General features: G+C 47.6%; 1 protein-coding gene across 1 annotated transcript in view; it reads left to right on the forward strand.

Annotated features, from left to right (window-relative positions):
- The window catches only part of LOC137536619 (pancreatic lipase-related protein 2-like), a 71,350-nt gene that overhangs the window by 23,194 nt on the left and 34,821 nt on the right, over positions 1-13,335 (forward strand). The window contains exon 6 of the mRNA XM_068258873.1: positions 9,016-9,132. Within this exon, the coding sequence (XP_068114974.1) occupies positions 9,016-9,132 (117 nt within the window). The remainder of the gene's footprint in view (positions 1-9,015; positions 9,133-13,335) is intronic.

Below are 13,335 nucleotides of genomic sequence, written 5' to 3' on the forward strand. Positions count from 1 at the left end.
TGTATCAATTTAGGCAGCACCGCCAGTTTAGTTCGGGACTTCCCCGACCTTTTATTGCAACTGTAAAAATGTTATGAATTAGCACACAAAAGTCTAAAATACTGATGCGGTATTTTTCCTCCAAATTTTTTTTACCGCAAAGTCTTTTATGAATAGAGTCCATAATGACAGACAGCGTTTCCCCAGTAAATGCATGTAATGAGAGACAGCCTTTCACCAGTAAATGCACGTAATGAGAGACAGCGTTTCACCAGTAAATGCACATAAGAGACAGCTTTTCATCAGTAAATGCACGTAATGACAGTCTTTCACCAGTAAATGCACATAATGAGAGACATCGTTTCCCCAGTAAATGCACGGAATAAGAGACAGCGTTTCACCAGTAAATGCACATAATTAGAGACAGCGGATCACCAGTAAATGCACATAAGAGACATCTTTTCACCAGTAAATGCATGTAATGAGAAACAGCGTTTCACCAGTTAATGCACATACAGACAGCCAATGTCCCCAGTATAGGTAGCCAGGCATATAGCTGTCCCCAGTATATGTAGTCAGGCTGGTGGTGGTGGGCTGGGGGCCCCAGGGCAGATCAGGCCTGGCTGGTGGTGGGCTGGAGGCCTCAGGCCTGGCTGATGGTGGTGGGCTGGGGGACCCAGGGCAGCTCAGAGCTGGTTGGTGGTGGTGGGCTGGGGGTCCCAGGGCAGCTCAGGCCTGGCTGGTGGTGGTGGGCTGGGCAGAAGGCCTCAGGTTCAGGCCTGGCTGGTGGTGGTGGGCTGGGGGCCCCAGGGCAGCTCAGGCCTGGCTGGTGGTGGTGGGCTGGGGGCCTCAGGGCAGCTCAGGCCTGGCCACTAGTGCCAGGCTGCCAGCATCACATCATGCTAAAAAAAAATAAAAAAATCACTCAAGTTGGCAGTTGGCTTGGCTGCCCAGTGCCACCCACCTTGAGACCTCCAGACTCCTCCTGCTGCAGCCCTCGGATGTTTGTGCGTGCGCCGTGCTGGCTGGGCTGGCTGGCAGTCACTCACTAGTGAGCACTGATGCAGTCTGGTGTGGTGGTGGTGTCCGGTGAGCAGTGCTGCCGCTGGCCTGGCTGCTTAACGGCCATCAGGGCGGCAAGTGGCAGCCTCTCTGAAGACAGATGTGCGGGTTGGCGCTGGGCCAGGCGAGGTGAGGGGAGGCAAGCGCGCTGCACACTGTGTGTGGTGCGTGTCACGAATTTAAAGGCAGCCAGGAACGTTCCTTGCGGGCTGCTCTGCGTGACTGAGTCTCTGGCGGGGCGGGGTTGCTTGGTGACTGATCTGAGTGACCGGCAGCCAGGCCAACCCTCCTCCAGTCGTTATCCTTCCTTTCCTCTGAACTTGCGGCGGCCCACGCGCGGGGGGGGGGACTTTGGGGGGGGGGCTGATTAGGTGACAGCTGGGGCTGAAGCCTGGGTAAGCCCCAGCGTTGTGCCGCCACTGCTTTAACCTCTGTGCTCCTGTAATGAGCTCACTATTCCTCCCAGAATTGTAACCCTCCCAAACATCACCACCACACCCTGCTCCTGCTGGCTATTACAAGAGGTTTGCACAGATCTTTCAAGAGCTTAGTAGGGACAGGGATACCAGGGATACAGGCCCTGTTGCATACATAATTGTGCTCTCTGGTTAGTAGGGACAGGGATACCAGGGATACAGGCCCTGTTGCATACATAATTGTGCTCTCTGGTTAGTAGGGACAGGGATACCAGGGATACCAGCCCGGTTGCATACATAATTGTGCTCTCTGGTTAGTAGGGACAGGGATACCAGGGATACAGGCCATGTTGCATACATAATTGTGCTCTCTGTGCTGTTCCGCTTCTACTTTTTGTTTTGTTCTCTTTATCTTTCACAGCTATCTATGTCTCTTTACACACTCTTCATAACTGTAGCTGCTGGTGAGTTGATGTTTACACAGTAAAGAACAGCTGATAATATGCAGTGTCAATGTGACACTGCTGGTCAGTCCCTGGGGATAAAGAGCATGAACCCAGGGAAATAAATACAAAATAAATATGAGATAACAGGTTTGTTGATGCAACCTTGTAAAAGATTAAAGCAAAATTGCTGGATTTAAAGGACAACTGTAGCGAGAGGTATGTGGAGGCTGCCATATTTATTTCCTATTAAACAATACCAGTTGCCTGGCGGCCCTGCTGATGTATTTGTCTGCAGTAGTGTTTGAATAACACCAGAAACAAGCATGCAGCTAATCTTGTCAGATCTGACAATAAAGTCAGAAACACCTGATCTGCTGCATGCTTATGGCTAAAAGTATTAGAAGCAGAGGATCAGCAGGACTGCCAGGCAACTGGCATTGCTTAAAAGGAAATACATATGGCAGCCTCCATATAACTCTTGCTTCAGTTGTCCTTTAGGTCTGAATTTCATGCACAGGTTTTTTTCTTTCAGCAGATGTATTTTATTGAAAATGTTGCAATTTAAACAACAAACAAACAAAGACAGAACATTTATATCGTGCTTTTCTCCTGGCGGACTCAAAGCGCCAGAGCTGCAGCCACAAGGATACGCTCTATAGGCAGTAGCAGTGTTAGGAAAACTTGCCCAAGATCTCCTACTGAATAGGTGGTGGCTTATTGAGCAGACAGAGCCGAGATTCGAACCCAGGTCGCCTGTGTCAGAGGCAGAGCCCTTAACCATTACGCTATCCAGCCACTGCTGGATTCAGTATTGTACAGCAGTGGAACAGTCCACAAACCTGGGCCAGATTTCTGGAAAGGCAACAAAGACCCCGGGCCTTGGGCAGCTTCAGCCCACGGAGGGCACCTGAAAATGAAAGAGAAGTTGCTACACATGAATAGAGGCTGAAAATGAAGAGCAACACATCAAGGGGGCTGTTAACCCCCTTGCCGGTCCAATTACCGCGGCAAGGGGGCAGCGCAGCACTTTAAATTTTTTTTTTAAATCATGTAGCGAGCCCAGGGCTCGCTACATGATAGCCGCTGAGCAGCGGTATCGCCCCACCCACTCCGATCGCCTCCGGCGATCAGAGTAAACAGGAAATCTTATTCAGAACGGGATTTCCGGCATGGCGACGGGGCGGGATGACGTCACCGACGTCATAGACGTCACAGGGAATCACGATCCACCCCTCAGCGCTGCCTGGCACTGATTGGCCAGGCTGCGCAAGGGGTCTGGAGGGGGGCGAGCGAGACATGCACGCAGCTAGCAAAGTGCTAGCAAAGTGCTAGCTGCGTGCAATAAAAAAAAATATTGTGCAAATCGGCCCAGCGGGGCCTGAGAAATCCTCCTGCGCAGGTTACCCCGAGCTGAGCTCGGGATAACCGGCAAGGAGGTTAATGAAAGAGAGGGGCTACTATTGTACTACATGGATGAAACACATGAAAGAGGGGGCTGCACGTGGAATGGGAGGGGCACTGTAGTGATAATCGTAATCAGCTAATTATGATTACGCCAAATTTTGCGTAAATGTTCACGATCACGCCCATATGTAATTACTAATGGTCAATCCACTGACACTGGGGGCACATTAGGAGGAAGGAAATGGAGACCGAGAGCCCAATATAGTGTAGTATATTATGTAAAAACAGAAGAAATTTAAATCGTAAGTATTATACTTACAAACCTGGGTTGCTCCAAGGCAACCACTGTATAGGCAGGTGGGGAGATTAGGCCTGACCCCACTCAGGACTAAGATGTCGCTCTCTGTAGACAGAAGAAAGGAGGGTGTGTCACCCTTCCACCAAGGGTGGTAAACTTGATGTGTAAAGATACAGAGGCGCCAATAGGATAAAATTAAGTAAAAGGTTTAAAAAGGTTTTGGTGGCGGTGGTGGACCGTCCACACACAAACAGACCAAAATGCTGTTGATTGAAGAAAAAGCAATTTATTCACATACTCCTACACAGTAATGCAACGCATTTCACGGGCAACATCCCGCTTCATCAGGCAATGAATAACCGAAGTATCTCACAGCTCTGAGTCCAATGATAGCTTGGCACCTCTGGGTGCCTCAACAGGTGCCTGAGCTGTGAGATACTCCGCCTCTGTAACTTTACACACATTGGGAGGAAGGGAGGGAGAAATGTAATGGTGGCCATCCATGCCACATCCCCGGGGCTGGTGCCTATCATTTTTCCCCCCTCTCTCCCCAGCGGCCGGGACCAAGGGGGGGGGGGGGGCAGCGCGGGATAGCGGGAGGGCCCCCCAAAATTGGGACCGTCCTGATGAAAATGGGACGGTTGGGGGCTATGCAGTTAAGTAACTGTCACAAGCCTATATGGAGAAACAGGCTTTGACCACATTATGCAGCAATACCAATACTGGACCAAGGAGTAAGGTGCAAAGAAGGTTTTATCATGACCAGATAGTGCATACGACAATGCAAATATGATGGAAACCACATGCACTGCATGCTAAATACAGACAATCCGGGAATGCAGTGACAAATATATACAATGCAAACCACATGCACAGCATGCTATATACAGACAAACCGGGAATGTAGTGACAAATATATACAATGCAAATATGATGCAAGCCACATGAATAGCACACTATGGGCTTGATTCACAAAGCCGTGACAAAGCGCGCGGGTAAGCGCATGTACAGGTTTGCGTGCATAAAAGTAAAGGTTTACATGCATTAACTTTCCCCGTTCACTGTTCACATGCTAACCGATATTTTAGCCCGTGGACGGGTAAGTTAATGTGCGCTACCATTATGCACGCAAACCTATACGTGCGCTAACCAGCGCGCTAAGCATATCACAGCCGGGATATAATTTATCACGGCTTTGTGAATAAAGCCTTATATACGGACAACAAGGAATGAGTATATACAACACCCTTATTATCTAGCAAAGTACATTGTAATATATACAGAGGATATGTAAAAACATAACATGCAAATATAAACAATCATACGTGGTACCAAATGATCAGGTGGAATATCAGATTCAACAGGAGAGGAAGGTCAGTAACAGGTAATCAGTGCAGGACAAAGGATAAGGCAAAATTAACAACAGGAAGGCAAATACAAGGTTCAGGACATGGGACAGGAATAGGAACAGGATGTTCAGAAGCTCAGGCCTGGAGGCACAAAGTTCTGGCACTGGCTGGAGCAGGAGGCATAGTCCATGTTAGTGATGGGTCGTTCGGGAACGAGCCGGCTCTAAGAGCCGGCTCTTTGAAGTGAATCAGAGGAGCCGATGCTCACTCTGAGAAGAGCTGATGCCTCAGCCGCCCCTTTTAGCTCTGCTTTGCTCCGTAATAAAGGGCGCTGAGGCATTCTGGGAGAAGTAGTCCTCCTCTTGCAGCTTGTAGGAGTGTTTGGGGCGGAGCAGAGCAGTAGCAAGACCAGTCAGAGAAGCAGTCTGGAGTTGTCATGGAGATGGGGCGGGGCTTTTAATCCGATTCTGAGTGGTGTCTAGTGATATTTAATGAAGAGCCGATTCAGAGCCGTAAGAGCCGGCTCTTTACTGGGAGCCGATTCAGAAGAGCCGATTCTCTGAAAAGAGCCGGAATTCCCATCACTAGTCCATGTGATAGCAGGATGCATGTGATGAATTACAGAAAATCAGGGATGCTCAATGGCCACAGAGCCCTCTGCTGGTGGCACAATGAAAGTCTTTGCAGTCCATGCAAAAATACTGTCACCAGCAGGCAGGAGAAGGTTGTGCATGGTTCCTCCTGACACTAAAGGTCCATGGCCACCATGTGATTTTTCCAATTCTTTCTTTGTGAAGAACCATAGTTTTCGTGATACCGGGTAACATTGTTTAACAAAAATTTGTTAAATGATGTTTGTTTGTGACCACCCTCAGCGATCTTTCACATTTTAAGACTGTGATGACAGATCACTAGACAAATTAACTTTCAGATTGGACCTGCCGCTTGCATAAATTACCACAATTGTTCAAGCGATCATTCGCACCTTAACGTTTGCTCGTAGTTTACGTGACCACTGAAAATAAATCAGGGAACGATTGTTCAGCAGCTGATTCCTCAGTGTGTCTTCAGGTGGGTACATAGCTTAAAACAAACCTGAGATTAATTAAAAGAAGACATTTATACATACCCGGGGCTTCCTCCAGCCCCCTTCAGGCTGATCAGTCCCTTGCGGTCCTCCTCCGCCACATGGATCCTCCACTACGTGTCCTGTTTGCAATGTTTACATTTGGTTCCTATCATTGCTAAACTAGTTAGCCTTAATTTTATTACCTGAGTCAGGCAAAAGCTCTCCATACAAATACCGATTTTTGTCACCCCAGAGGTGTCACTAGGACTGGTGTGACCCCTGCAGAAACTCATAGTTTCACCCCATCATACCCCATAACACTCCAAGTTCACCAGGTAGTAACATTGCTTACTATAGGGAGATGTTAAGATGATTATCATGTGGACCTGGTAGCCTCTGAACAAGGGCGTAGGGCCCGTGGTCGCAGCGGTCGCCTTGGCGACCGGGCCCGGCTCCAGAGGAGGCGGGGGAGGGGCCCAGGGGCCCATCTCCGTTTGGAGGGCCATGCGGCCCATGCGCGCTGGTAGGGGGGAGCCGCAGCCGCGGGGAGGGCAGCCCGACCTCTCCCTCCCTTCCTCTCCCCGGGGCCCCCCCCTCAGATGCAGAGTGAGCGGCTCACGGAAGCGCTGTAGGTAGAACTCACCTCCCTGCGTTCCACTCGCCGCTGATCTCCTCTCTGGCTGGCTCTGCATAGATGCTGTTACACACGCAGCTTCCGGCTAAACAGGAAGCTGCGTGTGTAACAGCATCTATGCAGAGCCAGCAAGAGAGGAGAAGATCAGCGGCGAGTGGAACCAGGGACGGAGGTGAGTTCTGCCTACAGCGCTTCCGTGAGCCGCTCACTCTGCATCTGAGGGGGGGGGGCCCGGGGAGAGGAAGGGAGGGAGAGGTCGGGCTGCCCTCCCCGCGGCTGCGCCCCCCCCCCCCTCCATTATGGGGACGGGGCACCTACCTACCTGCCCTATCCTGGGGGGCAGCTACCTAATCTATCCTGGGGGGCAGCTACCTAATCTAACCTAATCCTGGGGGGCAGCTACCTAATCTATCCTGGGGGGCAGCTACCTAATCTATCCTGGGGGGCACCTACCTAATCTAACCTATACTGGGGGCACCTACCTAATCTAACCTGGGGGGCAGCTATCTAATCTATCCTGGGGGGCAGCTACCTAATCTAACCTAATCCTGGGGGGCAGCTACCTAATCTATCCTGGGGGGCAGCTACCTAATCTATCCTGGGGGGCACCTACCTAATCTATCCTGGGGGGCAGCTACCTAATCTATCCTGGGGGGCAGCTACCTAATCTAACCTATACTGGGTGGCACCTACCTAATCTATCCTGGGGGCACCTACCTAATCTATCCTGGGGGCAGCTACCTAATCTATCCTGGGGAGCAGCTACCTAATCTATCCTGGGGGGCAGCTACCTAATCTAACCTAATCCTGGGGGGCAGCTACCTAATCTATCCTGGGGGGAAGCTACCTAATCTATCCTCGGGGGCAGCTACCTAATCTATCCTGGGGGGCAGCTACCTAATCTATCCTGGGGGGCAGCTACCCAATCTAACCTAATCCTGGGGGGCACCTACCTAATCTAACCTATACTGGGGGGCACCTACCTAATCTATCCTGGGGGCAGCTACCTAATCTATCCTGGGGGGCAGCTACCTAATCTATCCTGGGGGGCAGCTGCCTAATCTATCCTGGGGGGCAGCTACCTAATCTAACCTATACTGGGGGGCACCTACCTAATCTATCCTGGGGGCAGCTACCTAATCTATCCTGGGGGGCAGCTACCTAATCTAACCTATACTGGGGGGCACCTACCTAATCTAACCTATACTGGGGGGCACCCACCTAATCTAGTTTATACTGGGGGGCACCTACCTAACTAACCTATACTGGGGGCACCTACCTATCTAACTTACGCTGGGGGCAACTATTCTGGCTACCTATATTAGAGGCACCCACCTAGCTAACCTGTACTGGGGGCACCTATCTATCTAGCATCGGGGCCCAGAGGTTTGTAGCTACGCCACTGCCTCTGAACTCCGTTATCGGCTCAACACTGAGCAGCCAGAAGGGAGAAGAGCAGGAGGGAGAAGTACATCAGGTACTAGCCTGGTCTGTATTTACATAGCCCTCTCCACTCTCTTTTAGCCTGGAGCTTGGTGTCACCCCCCCCCCCCTATGGGTGACACCTGGTGCAATCCGCACCTACCGCACCCCCCTAGCGACGCCACTGGATCAAGTTCCAATTCCTGCCTCATATGTGTGTACAAGGCTTTATTGTTGCAAGGTATGGTTACTAAGTTACTGTGCTGCCCCAGGGGGGTAAATGGTACGGATCAGTTACACATAATGGGCTTGATTCACAAAGCGGTGCAAAGTGTTTGCACGCCTGTGAAAAGCCCTTTATCACGCCTAAACTCAGTTTAGGCGTGATAAAAAGAAACTCGCGCGATCTCCCGCGCGCAAAGTTTTGCGCGCACAATGTACCATGCTTCGTTCGCGCGAAGAGCAGCACAAATCGGTGATAACTCAGCTTTGCACGGCTTATCACGCCTAAAGTCTTTTAGGCGTGATAACTGAGTTATCACCGCTTTGTGAATCAGGGCCTATATATGCAATTGCATTTCACTTCGGTTTAGCCATTATTTGTTCCAATTCTTCAACTACTAAGTTTTAAATAGGATTGCTGTCTGTCGATTTCATCAAAGAATGCAAAAAAATAAAAACATAAAAATCAGAAAAACTGAATCTTGTAATTGGTCTAAAATTACTGCAGTAATGCAATGTTTGAAGAAAAATTCAGCATTCTCTGATTGGTCCAATGCTTCAAAGTTCTGTGACTGGGTTAGAATTACCAAGTTGCGGTAAATCGGACTTCCGCGGAATTCTGATTGGAAATGTCGATTTCCGATCAGATATGCAGAAATTTCAATTCCACAAAATACAAATGAGCATCCCTAAAACCCTGGTAATGTCTTTCAGGTTTGGATCCGGCTGGGCCGTACTTTTCCCGCACCCCGCCAGAGGTGTGCCTGGACCTGACAGATGCGCTGTTTGTTGATGCCATTCACACAGACGCCATATCCATTGGCCCTCTTGGTAGGTGTCACTTTATGAGGCTCATGCTTACTAGTACATTGGTGCCAAACGTGCCAACTGGCATTTGGGTTGGTTCTGGACCACATGAATGTGGTTGCAAAGATACAGATAATCTTTACTGTTTTTATTTTATGTCACCAAGGCCCATATGTACTTAACTTTTTCTCCTAGGAGATAATTTCTAATCTCCTTTTTTGAAGAAGTTTCCAGCACTCTATAATTTAAAAACTACTAAAATCTGAAAAGATACTGTTAAAATTAACTGGTTTGCATTCCACAGTTTTTACCCCTTGTTAAAGTGATCTGAAACTCTGACATAACATTCAATAAAAATGTATTTTCCTACTTTTTATTACTCATACAGTTATCATATTTGCTTTTGTGCACAAGTTTTATTGTCTCTCTACAAATTACAAGTTTCCAAAGTGCAGTTTATCTTGCCCTGAAAGCTGTCATTGCATTTTATTCCAGCTGCTTTTTATTATATATTAAAATCTAGTGAACTGTGTGTATGTCTGAAGCACAGAGAGCTTCTCAGAGAGTTTTTTCAGTTGTTTACACACAACGTAACAGCATTGGAATGTGAATAAAGATACTGTTATCTCTAATGTGGATGCGGATTTGAAGCTGAATAGCCTTTGCATAGCAGGACAAGGTGCTGTGTTTAACTGTTTTAATGATGTTCTGCGACAATTTTTTTCTGGGATAGTAGCTTTAAAGCTGTAAAGAATCTTTTAGGGCAAAGTAGAAATGTTGACTTTCAGACCACTTTAAGGTTTCTGACCTTTTTGACACTTTAGCTGTGTCGTTTTGATACAGCTGTAACTTTTTAAGTATTCTATCTTAGTGATATATATCTTGTTCTTTTTAGTACAATCTAGGCTTTCTTTAGGTAATATTTTTCTCTGAAATCTATTTTATTTTATTTTATAGTCATTTTATGGGGAAAAATTAGACGTAAATGTTACAAATTCCCATTTTTTCATTTTTCACCCTTCCTAATTTTCACATGACATTATAAAACACATAAAAATGAATTATTTTGCCCTTCTTTATTAAAACAATACCCCATATGCTAAATTTTACTTCTAGCTGCTCATGTGGCAGACCGTTATCCCCAGGCTGCGTGTCTGTGGCGATCGAATGCGATTGCTAGGGTGACAGTTCAGAGGCCATACTGCTGTATAGATGCATCGCTAGGCAACTGCAGAGCGATACATCTGTAGTGCATTAGGGCTTGAAACTTTTACCCTAGTGATCGCATCTGATTGTTACTGGCGGCAGTCATTAAAAGTTTATAAGCAGGTATAGGTATTGAACTGGTAAAAAAGGGTTAATAGACTAGGCTGGGGTTAAAAATTAAAAAAACAAAAACAAACAATTTTTATTTTATTGGGACTTTTACAACTTTTCCCCCCTAACTTTATTGAATGATTATTATTAGCTAGCAACAATCATTCACAAGACTGTGCATGGTCACTCGTAGGAGCATGCACGTGCAGTAGCGCACGATCACGTGCACGCGTGGGAACGCACACGTGCACTCGCAGCAACAGGTGGCTGTTTTTTATGCAGGACATAGATTGTACATCCTGGACCATACAGCAGCACTAATTAGGACGTAGAATCTGTGTCCCCGAACAGCAACAGGTTAGTATTTTCTTGCTTGCAGGTGGTTTAACCACTTGAGGTTCACAGGCTTACACCCTCCTAGTGACCAGCCTATTTTTTAAAATTCAGCCCCTTGCAGCTTTAACAGTTCGCTGCAGGGCCATACAAGGTGGCACACAAATGAATCTGCTCTCTTTTTTTTTGCCACCAAGAGAGCTTTCTTTTGGGTGGCATCTGATTGCTGCTGCAACCTTTCTGTCTTTTCCTTTCTGTCTTTTTTTAATTAATTTTATTTTTTATTTATTTTAATAAAATTGTTTATTTTACTTTAAGTTTTTATTCCCAGCATCCCTCCAGACACCCGGATAGACAATCAGTATGATCGCCTCTCATAGACATTAGCCTATGAGAGGCGATCATCTTGTGAGCCACACATGGGGACAGCTCAGTGACAGAGCTGTCCCCGTACAGCGCTGCAGGAGATCACAGGGCTGTACATATAAATAACGTCTGTTTTCTTTCTCTAACAGTCTGCTAGCCGCGATCCTGGCTAGCATGCTGATCACGGATCTTCGCTCCGTGTCTTGGTAGGGAACGATCACGCATGTGTGTGAGCATTCTCTGCTAATCTCCACCCCCTGGACTTGACGCAAATCAGCGTTAGGCAGTCCTGGGGAAGCTTCTCTGCGGCCACTGATTGGCGTTAGGTGGTTGCAGAGTGGTTAAAAGGCATTTTATTGACAATTTGTGAAAATATCATCTAGGGGAAAACTAAGGAGAAAACCTTGAAGTGGATCCGAGATAAACTTTTACTCTTTTACTCATTGCATAATTGTGTCTCTTGCATATAGATTATAGGGCATTCTCAAGCCAAATATTTTTTTTTATTACCCTGATTCCCTATAAACAAAACAAGCCTCGCCCACAGCTCCTTCAGCTCCTAGTCATTCTGAGTCCCATGTAGAGATGGCACGAAAGGTTCGCCGGTGAACCGATTTACGCGAACATCGCTGGTTCGCGTTCACAGTGAACCGCAAATTATATGCGAGTTCGACCAGCCCCCTATACTACATCTTTAGTCTAAACTTTGACCCTTTACATCACAGTCAGCAGACACATGGTAGCCGATCAGGCTGCACTCCCTCCTGGAGCCCCCCCCCCCCCCCCCCCCCACTTATTGTTAATAAGCACCCCCAAAACAGCTCTTTTGAGAGCGAATGTTCTTTTGATGTGTTTTTTTTTTTGTGAGGCCCACTGACGCGGCATATACAGCTCTGTCAGTCGCGGGCAGCTGGCCCTTACTAATTGCTATACTGTGCAAGGCCCAGCACATTCAGTGACTACATTTTCACGGTACCTGTGTGTGAGACAGCTGCACATTGTATTGATACCAGTCACTGCATACCTGTTCAGTGCACCTGCGTGACAGCACGCAGTGTTATATTACATACCAGTCATTACATACCTGTTCACGGTAGCTGTGTGTGTGACAGCTGCACATTTGTAATACCAGTCACTGCATACCTGTTCACTGCACCTGTGTGACCGCATTCAGTGTTACCATGTCTCCCCTAAAGTAAGACATCCCGAGAATAAGCCCTAGCAGTAGCAGGAATTCCTAGCATGCTTGAAATATAAGACATTCCCCGAATGTAAGCCCTAGAATGACACCGGCAAGTCCAAGTCCCGCTCCATACAAAGCCTGGATACAGGAGAGCAGCAGTATAATGTGAGTTCTACAGTCCTATATATCTTGGCAGGCAATTTGTGTTTTTGTTGGAGCCAGCCCTCCTGATCTGTCTTGATAAGCATCCGCAGCACTTTACCTCTTCCCAGGACACACCAATTATCCTATCATAGCTCTGGGAAGCATGACAGAGTTTTCTGCCTGCAAGAAATAGACTCTTAAGGCTGCCATACACTGGTCGATGCCACCAGATCGACCAGCAGATAGATCCTTCTGTGATCAAATCTGATCAAAGAGGGATCTATTGGCTGCCTACACGGCAAACAGATTTTGAATCGATTCCACTATGAAACCGATTCACAATCTGTGGAGTCTCTGCTGCCTCTTCTCTGCGCTCGGCTCCAGCTTCACTTTACTTCCTGCCGGGGAAGTTTAAACAGTAGAGGGTGCTCTACTGTTTAATTAAACTTCACCCTACAGGAAGTAAGTGAAGCCAGCCGGAGCCCTGGGGCCGAGCGCGGAGAAGAGAGAGCGGGGACAGGCATCGGCAGAACAAATAATGTATTATCGCTGGCGTCGGTCGTTGGACTTTTAAATGACACTCCCGACCCACTGGCGATCGAGCAAAATCTTCCGCGCGGACAAATTGATGGGAACGATCGATTTTGGATGGAAATTGATTGTTCGGTCAGCGTTTGCGCAACGATTTCATAGCAGATTTGATCACAGTGATCGAATCTGCTGTATATCGGCGGGAAATAGTATAAGTGTATGGACCCCTTAACCCACATGAGCAGCAGAATCAGTTTCTTATAAGTGAGAGCCAATGTCTGCAAACTACAAGCTCTGTGCATGCTGCTTGTGTTTCAGCATGGCGTGCTATATACACATTTTTTGTTTCCCAG

This window comes from Hyperolius riggenbachi, chromosome 10 (genome assembly GCF_040937935.1).
Source record: "Hyperolius riggenbachi isolate aHypRig1 chromosome 10, aHypRig1.pri, whole genome shotgun sequence".
In the NCBI taxonomy this organism is placed as follows: Eukaryota; Metazoa; Chordata; class Amphibia; order Anura; family Hyperoliidae; genus Hyperolius; species Hyperolius riggenbachi.